This window comes from Oxyura jamaicensis, chromosome 5, assembly GCF_011077185.1.
Source record: "Oxyura jamaicensis isolate SHBP4307 breed ruddy duck chromosome 5, BPBGC_Ojam_1.0, whole genome shotgun sequence".
NCBI lineage: Eukaryota > Metazoa > Chordata > Aves > Anseriformes > Anatidae > Oxyura > Oxyura jamaicensis.
The window spans coordinates 45880018-45895678 of NC_048897.1; the positions used below are offsets into that span (position 1 = coordinate 45880018).

The window sequence follows — 15661 nt, forward strand, 5'->3', positions numbered from 1 at the left end:
CTCAAGCGTAAGGCCCCCGGCTGCTTGTGCTTCCCATCCTTCTGCTGACTGTTGGCGTCCGGAGCCCAGCGGCTTGGTCCTCGTGAAAACGAGAGTGTAATTCTGTAGTAATCTGTGCAGTGATAGTGACGCTCCTATCTATTATTAGCTCTCAGAGACGAGAACATGTTAAACCGACAGTTTCTTCTTAGCAAACCTCCCACATATAAAGATCTTTCGCTGTATCTTTTAATACACATTTCTAACAAACTGTAGACCAAGCATGGCTGTAAAGAGAGCGTGCTACCCAGGCTGTGGCATCCAACTGTAAGGTGAGCGATTCATGTACTCTGTGTGGGGGAAGGCAGCAAGTCAGCAGCTGGGGGAAGTAGCCTTGTCTGAGAAACAGAAGTGGAGGAATAAAGAAGGTTTTTGTTTGCCCTGAAACTTGCCAATGTTCCCCTCCCCACTGTGTAAGTGGATCAAACAAACCATTTTCCTTCTCCCCACAAACCCACTTCCATCCTTAGACACTCACCACTACAACACTGCCGGTAAGAGCGGAAATGTGATTGCTGCTGGGCTGCTGCGTGAGATCAGATAAGCAGAAGGAAACCAGCCCCTTGCAGGCTGGAAAGGGGGAGGAAGAGGAGATAAATCAGAGCTGTAAGTGGTTAGAGAGCTGCCAAGGAGGAGGAGAAAAACGATTTCATTTTCTGGAAGCATCCTTTGGGATCTGCTGTTCCCCAGCGGTCTCTGGAAACCAGTGTCCTTGTACCACCTCAAGCTGACTGCTCATAAACTAGCACAGCAGAAGTTGTTTCGGAGAACCCCAGCTTGAGACTGTGCTTTGTGCTTCCAAGTCTGAAGCTTAAATAAAGGAGGGTGGGCACAGGGGGATCTGCAGAGGAGAGCAGCATGTGTGCAGAGGTTGAGCTTGTGCTGCTGGAGCGTTGCTGGTCCTGTGATGCAGCCCAGCCTCTCTCAGTCTGAACTAAACTGGTGATATTGGAGCAATGGCTTCTTAGTCGCACGGAGCCAGAAGGTTGTTGTTAGCTCCTGCTGCCAGACTTTTGTTTAATACATCAAGGGAATAGTCATAAACAAGTATGATGTAGCATTACCTTAGTGTTAAAGCTGGAAGTGACCAGAGATAAGTCCTGTACTTCATACAAACATGTTGCTTCTTGTGAGGTAAAATCCTGAAGCCCATGAAATCCGGGGGAGCTTTGTAATTTACGTCAGTATAGCTTATGCCAGCATTTCAGTCCTCTGTACAAACAGAGCGAGGCAGCTTGTTGCTAAGCTTGCTCACTCGTGCATCGCACACACTGACTTGAACCCATCACACACTTGGCTGCTGTGATGTGTACTTTGGATGCTCAGTCTCTGAAGTCAGCGGAGGAACAGGGGCACTTAACAGAGCGCTTTGGACCTTTAGCATGGCTGCTCACTGGAGTTGCCTCTCCTCCCTGAGTGCAGACAAAGGCTAGGTCACACAGGGTGTTGTCTTCAGCTTTCTGGTAACTTGAGGCTAAAGGGGTGGACGCAGCCTGGACGCAGCTCTATTTTAATGGAGACTTAAGATGCTCCTGGTGATGGGTAATCTGTGTAGAGCAGTACATTCAGGAGAGAGCTGTTTGGTCAGACAGGCTTCATATCAGCTCCATGACCTTCTTTTTTATCACGTTTGGCCTCCTTTTAGTTACTTCTCTGTTGCTCCCAGAGATAGCAGAGGATTCATAATATTATCTTCCCTGTGAAAGGCCTCTTTCTGCTACACCTGACCTATCCTCTGTCTCCTCCTATTTTTTCCATCTACATTCACTGTAGAATGACCTCCCTCAGATGCCAAAGCAGTGAATTGCATTTGTCAGTTCAACAGGATCGAGGGACTGCCTGGAGAATTACTGCAAAGTAGCTACACTGAGTTGTACTGACTTTGTAAAACCTTTGGATTTTTGCAGAAGACATGATTTCTTGGAAGCTGCCTCAAACTCAACATTGCATGTAACCTTCACCTTCAACAATTTCTCAGCAAATTCCAAATATGTTTTATTTAAGATGAAAGCTCTAAGATGCAATATTTCCAAGGAGCTAGCTTGCTCTTTTACATATATCCAAGGACAACTGAGCAGGAGAGTTTGATAAGCAAGAGGAGCTGGGTAGAGAGGTAGTTTTGTAGGCTTTGCTCCTCAGTTTGAAATGAAGTTTCTGGTGGGCTGACAATGAAGCAGTGAGAATATTGCCATGTCCCAGGCACAAACAGCACCAAAAGCTGAGTAGTTCTTTCAAGCAGTGCTGAGCTAGGCTCTAAACTTACATCAGTGAACTCCGTGAGAATTCATTCATCCAACAGAGTTTGAATTGTGGGAAGTTATGCCAAACAGGTGGGGATCAGGATCTGGAATTTAAGAATTGAGTAGCAACAGCTAGATGGCAACTTGTCTCTGTAGTATTCATTGTGGAGCTCAGTGCTTAAGAGGAAGTAATCAGAAGGAGGAGGAAGAAAACAGAACCTGAAATAAATCTACTGGTGAAAAGCATGTGCACCATCTCCTCTATATGCAGTTGGGAGTAACATCAGACTACAGAAGCACATCCACACAGAAGGAGGTCTCCCACGATGGTAAGTACATTGATGAGTTCTTGAGGGTGCTGGGGGTAGTAATGGAGAAGTGAATGCACTTTGTTCATTTGAGACCCTTCAAACATCTTGTGGAGAAGATTTTCTAGGCTGAAAAGTCTCATCCTTATATTTGAAATCCAAGATCTGAAACAGTTTAATCCTGAGGGAGAAAAGAAGTAACAAGTATTTTGGGGTGCCAGGAGAAAGCAAGCCGATGCAATAACCAACAGTTACCTGCGTGCACTGTGCAGTTTGGGGTATTAGCTAGTGATACAAGTCTGCAAAGCGATGCTAAGTGCTTGCATTTATTACTCTTGGATGAACTTTAGTCATTGAAGTTGGCAACTGGTAAAGAACTGTAAGCTAGAGGAAGCCGTAGTTAATTACTGACCAGCTACAATATTATTTTTAAGAATTCTACTTGCCTGTGATGATTTCTTTCTTGCTGAAATGAAACTCAAAGTGGTGCCCTTCCCCCCCACTCTGTCCCTATATATTTTAGTACACTTCTCATGACTTCTCTATAGCAGCTGGGAATCACAATATTAGTCACAAATATCAAGGAGGTCTTCATTTGAACCAAATGGCAGATGACTATTATGGCATGTATGAGATATGTTCACTCTTATTTTAAGAGACATGTTGCTTTTTGAAGCCATTTTGTTGCTGCAGCTGAAAAAAAAAAAAAAAAAAAAAAAAGGGAAGTGAAACGAATTGTTGCTCACAAGCTCCATCCTTCTGAAGCCATCACAGGACTGTCAGCCCACCTACAGCTGCAGTTTCCTACCAAGATGGTGCCTGAGCCACAAAATGTGTCACGGGGAGCATTTTAGCTCTGGGGGTCAGATGGATGAGATGGCACGTCCCGTGCTCAGGTTTGGTGATGAGAACCACCTGGGCAGCCGGGGGGGCTGTTTGTTAGCAGACAGCCCAGCTGGCCGGGACAGCTGCTGCCGAAGCAGGGAGCTGTGCAGTGGGGCCTGCAACCTCAGTGGGCTTTCCCTGGCCGAGGCTGTAGGGCTGCTGCTGCTGTTTTTCTGTTACCTTTCTCGTCCTCCTTTAAAATCCCTTTGCCTCAGTTTCTTACCAAGCTCCTTAACTTCTTCTGCCTTGCTCTCTCTTGATTTTTTTCCTACTAACTTTCCTGGCTCGGCATTCAACCCAGACTTGTGTTGCTGTCACAAAGCTTTCTCTGCTTGGTGTGTTATATCCCCCTCTCTGCTTGGACTGTAAGCTCTTTAGGGTAAGACACCATGCCTTTGTACTGGGGTGAAAACACAAACTGGGATCTCAAGGTCACAAGGACCTGCCGTTCAGCATGTGACCCTCGCTGCATTCCCCAAGTCAGTGTTTCAGGCTCACCTCCCTTGTCTCCCACAACATCCTCCATCTAGTTTGTCCACTCCCACTTGTGCGTTGGGTCCCACAAGAAGCTTTTGGGGGCTATGGCCATGCTACATCCAAGTTCTGCCAGCACCATGTGGCCACAGCATCTGTGCAGCAGGGTGCAGGATCTGGAGGCAGCACAGCCATGTGTGGCCACGCTGCCGTACTGGGGTGGGACAGACAGCATCAGCCCCTGCAGCTCAGGTAAGAGTAGCTGTGAACATATGGCAAGATGGACAGGAGAAGCCTGGCAGGATCCTTTCTACCTAAACTAGCTTGAGTATGACCACCCGCAGAGCAACAGAGTATCTGATACCATAACAGCATGTCCATCCATCAGGCTACAAATGCCTGGTGGCTCAGGGATAGGAAGCAGTGATCTGGGGACAGGACAGGTGGTGATATCATCTGGTATCACTTTTTGAAATCGACCATACCCCAGGATGTGCTTCTTGCTTCTGAGAATGAAACATGACAGCTGATTCCTAAGGGCAAGTTCACCTCTGGTGTCAGTGCAGGGATACCATGCAGGGACGATTCATAACTCATTAGCCGTGTGTGAAGTGCTTGGTTTGGGCATTCGAGAAGGCAGAATAGGCAAGTGGCCAGCTTACCGCTGCCCCACCATCTGCTTTCAGTTTGGATGTACTTTGGTATTTGCTCTTGTGGTTGCCTCTGCTGGTGATAAGACAGAGAATCCTGTCTGAAGAGGAAGAGAAGTTAACTTGGTTCCTAGCATCACGATTGCGATAAGGGAGAAGAGGCGTCTAGATTTTGGCCTAATCTGGTCCAACTCCTATTAACAGAGTCCTTTCTGGAAGAGACACCAGCACTGAAAACAGCTCAAATGCATACGGAGCGAGCAAGGGCCTAGCAGAGTCACGCACGGGATGACATTGGTGCTGTATGCTGTCACCTGTGGTTTCTGCACTTAGTTATTGCTTGATGGCAAACGTGCTAGCCTGTGACAGGACAGAAGTGGGGGCTGGAGGATAACTTGAAGAGGCGGTGATGCAGTTGTTAACACAATAATTACTGCAGTGATTTTTGTGTGTAGACAGCACCGGGGAAAAACTGCAGGGGACTGTCTCTCTCTCACACACATTGGAATCTGTTAATGTCACTCAAGATCCACAATACAGAGAGAATGTTGCACAGATCTGTACTTAAATCTCAGAGCACTATATAAAGCAATGGCAGTGGCCTGCTTTTTTACTCTGTTACTGGCTTTCTACAAATGTTGCCACAAAACTTTATTTTCCCTCCTGCATACATTTCTGTTTTTCAGATTGTGAAAAAAGCATTAGGAACATCCCTGATGATTAGCAAGTCTTCCAACACAAAATTAAGCGTGAACAATCAAAAAGACGTCCAAATGGTAACTATTGGGATACACTACATTTACTTAAAAGAGCTGAGATTTCTGAAAAGATATAACAGATTATGAAGAATGATTTTATTGCCTCCTTTAGAAACCCATGTAGATTTTAATCCTATTTGTAAGCAAGTGAGTGACAAAACCCTCATTGATTTATTCAGTAGGCTGATCAAACCTTGCCGAGAGGGAGTAATGTGGAGCCTAATCCTGCAGCCTTCACGCAGGACAGTGAATCTTACTCATGCAAATAGCCTCACTTCTTTCACTAGCCCAGAGGCAAATAAGTAAATGGAATTTGTATTTCTTCTGCTGATGTAAATCAGCACTGATTAAAGTCAGTTTCTATTGACATACTATATTCCATATAATGCAAGAGGAGTCTGGTCCATATAACATGGTGAAATTCTTTCTAAGAATTCACCACTTTCACCTTACTTTCTGAGGTTTTGTGTGTGTTGTCTGACACTGGGCTGACTGTCATTCAGGCTTAGTCTCACCATAACAAGCTTCTGGAATCACTTGATTTATTCACCATGCTTGGAGCACCTGGCATCACAGCATGGTGACAGCCAAGATGTGACTTGGAAATAGACCTTTTACCTGAGAAATGCCATCTAAAACGTTTGTGATGTTTAAGTCTTGGAGGCATGTTCCCGGGATGAAATTCAGAATTGTTAAAAATTTGTAGGATATTCTTTGTCATCAATGAGTGAGAAAAAGCCAGTGGGCAAAATTTTAAGTAGATAGTTTAAAAGCATTTTTCTCATTCTAGGTCAAATCACTCTCTGAAATTGATGGCAGCACTGTAGATCTTGAGAAAAGCATAGAAAATGAAAAGTAAGAGACTTTATCCACATAGAAACTGAAATAGATGCTTTCAGAAGAAACTGGCTTCCACTCAATTTTCATACGTACCATTTTGGGAGTTCACATTTTTAGCTACAGCCACTCGACTGCTGCCAGACTCACTTCTGCCTGGTGGCCTAAAAGCTCAGCTCTGGATCGCACATTGCTTGCCGTGGGGTGGCGAGTGCTCCCAGCTCCCAAAACCGCCAGAGGGAGCCAGCCAGACTTTCTTATTTTTGGGGAACAGACGTGGGTATATGAGGAAGACAGGCTGTGGATTATTTTTTTTTCTTTTCCAATCCACCTTCAGAAAAAAAAAAAAAAAAAAAAAAAAAAGGAAAAAAAATAAAAGAAGAAGAAGTACAGAAAAAGGGAAATGAAGCCAATTCACCACATTAACATGTCACAAATTTTCTTTCTGTTTCTCCTTATGGTACTGCTAGGCTTGATCCCACAGCTAATTTTGTGTTGTGGGCTTTCTTTCTTTGTTCTTGGTGGAAATTTTGTTGAATGTTCATTTTTCCTGTACTAAAATAATAATAATAAATGTCAAACTAATCATAAGGTTTGGGGGAAAAAAAGATTTCTTTTCCTTGAAAAAATAAAACTAAAATCATGGTCCTCACATAAGCCAACCCCTATTTGGATCATGGTCCACACTTTAAGTGATGTATCTAAGAAAACTGACTGCCAGTAGCTGAAAGCAGAACTACTGTTGAATGGCTTTGATTTACCTTCAACAAGTAGTTATCCATTAGCTGAGGTATCAGTGACTTGGCAAGTGCTTAAATCTTAACCTGTTGGATTCTGTTCTAGTTTCAAATCTCAGGGGCAATTTTGATGCTTGGTTTTGTTGCCCTGATGGCTGTTTACTTCACGAGAACATCCAGCATAGTTGATCCTAAGGGAGAAACTGTTGTCAGCATTTACCGAGAGGTGGAAGAGGAAGAAGAACTTCATGGAGACTTCCAGAGAACCACAGTATCTGAGGAGGGCACCAACAGATCTAACGATTCCTGCAGGTAAGCCAGGCCTGATGGCTCATGGAGAACTAATCACCAGGTGGAGAAATAGCTACAATGCTGACAACATACATCTACATGGATTTTGCTGCTTTCTCACTGTGCAATAGGTGTTAAAGTACCACTAATGGGGGAAGAGTAGGGATGTTGTTTGGGCACAGGGTCATTAGTAGTTCCCTAGTAGGAGGGGTAATAGAGGCAATATCACAGCTCCACTACTGTCCTGTGCTGGAAAGTTCAGTGCAACTCTGTAGCTGCTCCATCACCTCCAAGCACCCCCTTGGCAGCAGAATGGGAGGCAGCAGGGTGAGCAGCAGACAAAGCATCCCTCCACTGAGCTCACCTCTTTCAGATGCCACAGGGAGCAGTGGGTTTTGGTCTCTGGGAAAGGTCAGAGAGGGTACCAAAATGCCACCCAGCCCCAGGGGATAGCTTTTGTTCACATCTTTAGGACGGTAAAAATCAAAGCTCAGAATGGCTATGGAGAAGCCATTCTGCTGGATATGGGAGGAGAATTTTACATATATTCCTGGTATAAAAGCTGGGGACAGAGAGTACTCCCAGCCCGTTTTTCCAACTCAGCTTGTTTGCTTTTGGCACTGACATTCAGAACAATCAGCTGTGTAGTGTGACGGGTGCTTGGTTTCCTGCTGGGTCACAGTTGCTTGCTTCACAATATACAATTGCTGTTGCAGATTTGAACTTGTGGAAAATGTTCCTTATGACTTACCTTTTGAGGTAAATACCACTGCAGCCAAACCCTTGTACCAAGCCTGGATAAGTCTCCTCGATATAGCCCAAGAAAATATTCATGTGGCTTCTTATTATTGGTCCCTTACTGGGAAAGATATCAACGTCAACGATTCCTCTTCAGAGCAGGTAGGAGAAAATCAATGACAAGCACATCTGTGGTTGTACATCTCATGTCCATGGGGCAGATGGACTGTATGGCCTGTCTCTCAGCAGCATTGCTTGACTCCTGAAAACACAGAAAAGTTTTTTATGCTGGTCTGGAGCAGCAGCTTCCTCCTCCAGTCAGGCTAGACTCCACGTGGGCTCTGTCCATGTCTCTGAATACCTCCATGCTGTGTTTTAAGAGCAGCCTCGAAGTCAATCTCAAGGTGTGACCTGTCACCCTGTGTGACCTGCAGGGTCTCCCTGGTTCCACTGCTAAGAGCAGATAACACAGGCCAGTGCACAGGCTCACCCTGAGAACATCTGCCATGTTTAATTGCTCCTTGGTGCAGTTCTGGCCTATGGCAGCCGGCAATCTCCCAAGCAATCCTGGGGGACAGTACAGGCTGGAGACAGCTCTGATAAAGGCAAAATGGACAAGACCAACCTGCTTCAGACAGGTAGAGGGTTTACCACATGACAGGAATGGTGCTCTTTGAGATCTGGGTCAAAGAGCTGACACTGAACTGTTTTTTACTGTGGGCATAGCCACTGCCTCCCTCCTGAGACACCTTCCTCATCTTCTTCAGGGGCTCCCTGTCCCTTCCTCCCAGGTGCTGGTGTGAATTGACTCAGCCCTCAGCATGAGAGGAAGTAAAAGTGGCAGATGTGAAGCTGAGCCCTGCCTCGGTTAAAGGAGCAGCCCATTCTAAGACAGTCTCTGTTATTCATATAATAAAATGTGATAAACAACAAGCAACGTATCACATAGGGTGAAGATATTCTGAAGAGGTTTGAAAGATTACTCGCGGAGAATGTCTCTGTGTACATTGCAGCAAGTATGCCAACTTTGGCTACGAAGTCAACTGACCTTGAGCTTTTAGAAGAAAAAGGTAATTATCTTACCTCAGTGTTGTTCTCTGAACTTTGGTATTGCTTAAAGGTGTCTGAAATAAATTGGCCTCTGAGGCCTATTCTGGCATGGTGCTTACATGGTCCTGAGCTCAAAGTCATACTGTTCATGGCATAAGCACCGAATATTCACTGCTTCACACTTTCTGTGTATTTTGTCATGACCTCAAGGATTTTTCTTCAAGTTCATGTTTTGTATATTTTTGTATATTTTTGTATATTTTTGTACATTTTCCCAGGAACCAGTGTTTGTGAGTTTGGTAGCTATTATTAGCTGCAAGCATTAGACATCCAGCCATGCTCTGGCTCTCAGGGGAACAGTACAGTATACCACCTCCATGGTGTATCTACACTTATTTCTCCTCTCCCTGTCTTTCTTTAGGGGCCCATGTAAAAAAAATTGATTTTGAACATTTGACAGGAGGAGTGCTGCATAGCAAATTCTGGATTGTAGACATGAAACACATATATATTGGTAGTGCAAATATGGACTGGAGATCTTTATCTCAGGTAAGCTCTGCTGTTGTGTATTCAAACACCTTGGGTAAAATTCATGTCCAAGCACATAACAGAGAAAAATCCTAACGATGTAAAAATATGGACTGAGAGGGACAAACAGCAAAGAACCCCCTGATGTTGGAGGTGGCTCTTGCTTGGGCTGTGACGTAGTGTGCTCTCTTTGCAGGTGAAAGAGTTTGGAGCTGTGATATACAACTGCAGCTGCTTAGCCAAAGACCTATGGAAAACATTTAGTACTTACTGGGATCTTGGACATGCTAATGCTACCATCCCATTCCCTTGGCCTCATAACTATTCTACCCACATTAACCACAGTCATCCTCTGGAAGTAGAATTTAATGGAACCTTGACAAAAGCCTATTTTTCTGTAAGTAAGTTTTAAAATAACAAGATATATTATAAACTATGTTTAAGCTTTGACCAGAAAATTTTCTTTAGTGCTTGTTAGCTACTTCCACTCTAGCTAGATAATAATTTATTCAACAGGTTTCTCTGGAACTACTCAAGGAATAAAGGTCACCATGGCTTGGGCTATCAGGTTGTATGGCAAGGACAGTGTGCAGGTCTCCCGTGGGCTTAATATCTCAATAAGTATCTGACTCACTGGGACATGGAATGCCCGAGAAACAGTAGTGCTCCACCTCATATGCTTTGTTCTACTGTGATTAAAACTGAATAGACTTGAATGTGAATGAATCTCAATCTGATAAAAGAAGGATGAAATCACTGACCTGCATGCTTTCTTCTGACAGGCTTCTCCTCCTGCATTTTGTCCAGAAGGCCGCACTCATGACCTCTTTGCTATTATCAGTGTTATCAGTGCAGCACATAAATTCGTCTATATTTCTGTTATGGAATATTTCCCTACCAGCCGTTTTGTTCACCCAGAAAGGTATGATTTTAATCCTGACCAAATCAGGATTCAAGTCTAGGTTACTTCTGGATCAGCTTGGGCTATTTAAAGGGAATACATAATATTCCCTCCCCTGCTCCAACCAGAAATGAAAACATTCAGCTTTCTTGAGTACCAATAACTGAGGCTTTGCTCCACATTCATGACTGCCTCATTGACTGTGCAACTACTGACTAAATCAAACAGCTCAGAGGATTTCCAGTTTCTGGGTAGTACAGTTGAACCTCTGAGTTTCTAATCTCCTGCTCTTTCCTAAGAATACATTCACAGAAAGTCTCTTCCCCCCCTTAGGAATGGAAGTGCTAATTCTCCTCATTCTTCATCTGAAGCCTTAATCCTCCATTTGTAACATCTAGGGCCTGATCTGATGCAAGCAGGAGTTTGAAAGGCGAGGAGAAGAGGCGCTAGGCCTCAGGCTATCTCCACAGCAACCAGCTGTAGGGCGATGAATCGGGGCTGATTAGTTCAGGTTAGGTTCTTCCAGCAGCTGAGGCACGGGGAACAAAGCGACTGTCTTAATGCCGGAGTGTTAATCAACTAGAAACCAATACATTGAAAACATGGAAACTGTTCAAAAACAGCATTCCTAAATAGCATGTTTTTCCAAGCTTTTCAGGATCTACAAGTAAGTTGCAGACAGTCAGCCTAAGTCTGAAAGCACACAGCTGCTCTGGTCGTGATAGGAAGAGGTGTGAGGGAGGATTTGAGAATTCAGGCCGTTGTACACTGGATCAAAAGGAATAAGTTAGAGAAATTAATTCATCATTGCTCATGGGACTGTGAGTGAGTGCTGGACCTCTTTGCATCAGTCATCCTGTCTGTATAAATTACACTTGCCTTCCTCTGTGCAGCAGTTGTTATGTCTACGTAACGAAAGCCACATGAGAGTTTGGAGTTACTAGTCCTGGGCTGCACATTGCCCAGCTCTTTGTGTTATGTAGTCGGGTGCAGGATGTTAAATACTCTTCCCTAAGCTACTGCCAACACAAATGTCAAGAAAACTGACAGGCTCAGTGTTTGAGAAAGCACACCTTAGGGGCACACAGCACACTGAAGAGAGCAAGAAGGGATGGGGCAGCAAAGAGACGATGCTGGCTGATGGCACAGGACCACTGTGGACCCTAGAAATAGCCTTCAGGTCTCTGAAATGGCCAAATTTTGCAAAACATCTCTTAGGCTTTCCTCTGGGCTCTGCCCTGTCTTTGTTATGTTGTGCTGTATGATCTTGCTTTACATTGGAGTTCCTATTGTCATGTTTAGTTTCCTAAGGAAATGAGCATGATGGACACACATTCTATGTGTGTACATGTATACATGCACTTTACTAAGTTTAATTTTTATTTATATATATATATCAATTCCAACTAAATTTGAGAGACTGGATCTCTCTAAACAAATTGTGAAGAGACCTGGCTGAGTAGAAGGCAGACATCTTATGCATACCTTCAGTGAAGGCATGAGTGCTGGTCCTAGTAGTCATTAGAGATCCCATTTGTGCATGGCATCACTTGTGTTCTCAGTTTATTTTCAGAGTTTTCTAGAGAGTTGTTTCAAAAATTCTCTTCTCTCCACCCACTTTCTTTTCTCTAGATACTGGCCAACCATTGACAATGCTCTGAGACGTGTGGCTTTCAACTACAGAGTACAAATCCGGCTTCTGGTCAGCTGCTGGGCCCACTCTGACCCAGCCATGCTCCACTACCTGAGGTCCCTGAGTGCTCTCAACAACCCACATACCCACATCAGTGTCAACGTGGTATGAAAAGAAACCTGATTTTGAAAAGACAGCTTGAGGATATGGGCTCCAGACTGATTTTTGTGTCTAAGCTGTCAGTTGCATGTGCAAATATAAGGTTTTAGAGAAGCAGCTTGTTTCCACTGGTATGCTGTTTCAGGTCCTTCAGAAAATAAGGTCCAAAAGATAACCTTTGAGGAAGGTTAATGCAAACCACTGTTGATATCAAGGGATGTGCCTAGCTGCAGCACTTGTGACATTAGCAATGCAATCATTTTTGCTGAGCACCATGAGAGTAACAGTTCAAATTACGACTTAGTGCTCTTCTTATGACCCTTTTCTGTATGCAGTATCTCAGATGGGTCTTTCTAGAATTATCATAATCACAGAATCATTAAGGTTTGAAAAGACCTCCAAGATCATCTAGTCCAACCATCACCCTACTACCAGCATCAATACCAATACCCACTAAACCATTTCCCTAAGCACCACGTCCAACCTTTCCCTCAGGAACGGTGACCACCACCTCCCTGGGCAACCCATTCCAATGCCTAACCACTCTTCCTAAGAAGAAATGTCTCCTAATTTCCAACCTGAACCACCTCTGTTGCAACTTGAGGCCATTCCCTCTGGTCCTGTCACTAGTTACCTGTGAGAAGAGGCTGACCCCCAGCTCCCCACACCTTCCTTTCAGGTAGTTGTAGAGAGCAATAATGTCTCCCCTGAGCCTCCTCTTCTCCAGACTAAAAAACCCCAGTTCCCTCAGCTGCTCATCATAGGACTTGTGCTCCAGGCCCTTCACCAGCTTCCTAGCCCTTCTCTGGACATGCCCTAGGGCCTCAATGTCCTTCTTGCAGTGAGGGGCCCAAAGCTGAACACAGTACTCGAGGTGCAGCCTCACCAGAGCAGAGCACAGGGGGATGACCATCTCCCTGGTCTTGCTGGCTGCACTATTCCTGATACAACCAGGGTGGCATTGACCATCTTGGCCACCTGGGCACACTGCCACCTCGTGTCCAGGGGAGCATCAACCAGCACCCCCAGATCATTTTCCTCTGCACAGCTTTCCAACCACTCTGCCCCAAGCCTGTAGCACTGCATGGGGTTGTTGTGGCCAAAGTGAAGGATCCGGCCCTTAGCCATGTTGAACCTCATCCCATTGGCTTCTGCCAATCAACCCATCCTGTCCAGATCCCTCTTCAGGCCCTTCCTACCCTCCAGCAGATCAACACTTCCCCCCAGCTTGGTGTCATCTGCAGACTTACTGAGGATGCACTCAATTCCCTCATCCAAGTCATCAATAACGATATTAAGGAGGATTGGCCCCAACACCAATTGCTGGGGAACACCACTCGTGACTAGCTGGATTTAACTCCATGTCAAATGGAGTTAAACTGACCTACTATAATTTATTTTTATTTTTATTTATTATTATTATTATTATGTTTGAGAGCTTTTCTATTTGCCTATTTAAATTGATCCATTTTTTCATCAATGAATATTACACACAGGCCACAGACAATAGAATGGAAAACACAGAGTGAGTAGGGGATGGTGTGGAAGCTCGCATCATGGTACAGTTACCAGGACAAAAGGCAGTAACTGATGTAAGGTGGAATGTTTTTTACTGGGAAAAAAGGAATAAAAAAAGATCAGAAATGTAGATTTAGTAAGATTTGACACAAAAAGTTAGGCATTATTGTTGTCTGCAGTACTCCTTGTGTCTGTGATCAGCCCATTTTAGCACGAAATAAGAGCAGCAATCAGTGGTAAATGCAGATCTATTAAACAGCTGTCTAAAACTGCATTTAATTGTCTGCCCTGTAATGATAATAGCTGTGCCACTAATGGAACATTGTGAAGCAAACATTATCTGATTTCAATTGCTTATCCAATTTTATGTATAGTAGAAGAACTATTTGTTAGTTTTCTTGGATAAAAGTAAAATCTCTTTTATGGTATGCTTAATAGCAGTGTGTGGAATATTCTGTTCTTTCTAAAGTATTATATTGTTTGAAAATATAGAAAATCTTCATTGCCAAATTATTCAGTCTGATCCTCACCTGCTATTTCTATCTATGTTTTAATTTCTCCCATCCAGAAACTCTTCATTGTTCCAGTTTTTAACCACACAAATATTCCTTATGGGAGAGTGAATCACAACAAATTCATGGTCACTGATAAAACAGCCTATATCGGTACGTATTCCATTATTACAAACATTTTTAGTATCTTCAGATCTATAGGGCTGAGACTGAGATAGAATGGGCTGCAATATCAAAACAAAACAAATCAAAACAAACAAACAAAAGAGCTAATTTTGCCATGTAAAGTAGATAAACATATCAAAATACACATCTTTGTCAGAATATCTGACCTGGGCATAGAAGCAGAGATGCAAAGGGGAGAAAATAATGTAGGTCAAGTTCAGTAGGAGATTATCTCATATGATTGTGAACCATTAAGAATGGAGTGTGACAAGTCAGAGTGCACAGTTTGTGACAAGCACAGTGGGAATTTCCCAGACTGTGTGCTCAGAACGATGCAGTGATAGCTAATGCTCTAGTATAGAACATTATTGTGCTTTAATAAAAAGAAATTGCTGGGAGGATTTAATTCCACACAGTTTGTTGAACAGAATTCTAGGCATCAAAATAAGGAAATAAGGAAACTCTAGTGTCAATTGCTGCTCAACTCCTGAAAGTCAGGATGGTGTTTATTTTTCTTGCTCTTTTATGAGGATCCCCCTAAAAAGGAGCCTGTCATTTCAGTCAGTTCATCCTCCAAGCAATGCAAACCAGCAAATATCCTGACCTTCCAAAAGGCTGAAGACTTGCAGCTCCAATTGCTTGTAATAGAAACTGTTTCTTACCATGTTGTCTTTTGAAGATAGGTATACAGATAAGTTGTTTTCATGACTAAGCACCTTCTGGAATTGATAGTAGATTTTTCTGGCTAAGGCAAGCACCAGAAAAAAATGCTAAGTGCTAAAATATGTATTTTTTCATAATGTTTGTTTTTCTGAATGCTGGTGGCTTTGGAGGGAGCCCTAGGCAACATTTACGGCCAGATTCCCAGCTTTGCCTGGTTTAAAAGCAGGCCTTGCATTTTGAGCTCAGAACAGCTCCTGAGGATTTACTGATCAAGGATCCAGTTTCTCCTCTTATTTTCCTTTAACAAGATCCACTCTGAAGCTCATTTATTGCTAGTCCTTTGCTTCTGATAGTATACAAAGTGCTTGAGGTTATTTTACTGGTAGCATACCGCCTCACAGATAAAGAGAGAATTAAGAACATTGAAGATTCTCCTCTCCTCTCCTCTCCTCTCCTCTCCTCTCCTCTCCTCTCCTCTCCTCTCCTCTCCTCTCCTCTCCTCTCCTCTCCTCTCCTCTCCTCTCCTCTCCTCTCCTCTCCTCTCCTCTCCTCTCCTCTCCTCTCCTCTCCTCTCC

The 15661-nt window shown here is 43.8% G+C and overlaps 1 protein-coding gene across 2 annotated transcripts in view; it reads left to right on the forward strand.

The window, feature by feature from the left end:
* The first annotated feature begins 276 nt into the window (after window positions 1-276).
* The window catches only part of PLD4 (phospholipase D family member 4), a 16835-nt gene continuing 1450 nt past the window's right edge, over window positions 277-15661 (forward strand). Inside the window, exons 1-11 of one of the 2 annotated variants that reach the window (XM_035328386.1) lie at window positions 277-311; window positions 2436-2608; window positions 5283-5372; window positions 7035-7240; window positions 7936-8119; window positions 8907-9027; window positions 9429-9556; window positions 9732-9932; window positions 10318-10457; window positions 12069-12234; window positions 14315-14411. In XM_035328386.1, the coding sequence (XP_035184277.1) occupies window positions 2606-2608; window positions 5283-5372; window positions 7035-7240; window positions 7936-8119; window positions 8907-9027; window positions 9429-9556; window positions 9732-9932; window positions 10318-10457; window positions 12069-12234; window positions 14315-14411 (1336 nt within the window). In that variant the 5' untranslated portion in view covers window positions 277-311; window positions 2436-2605. Of the gene's footprint in view, window positions 312-2390; window positions 2609-5282; window positions 5373-7034; window positions 7241-7935; window positions 8120-8906; window positions 9028-9428; window positions 9557-9731; window positions 9933-10317; window positions 10458-12068; window positions 12235-14314; window positions 14412-15661 lie in introns of those variants that run through there. The other variant, XM_035328387.1, reaches the window with a different exon arrangement.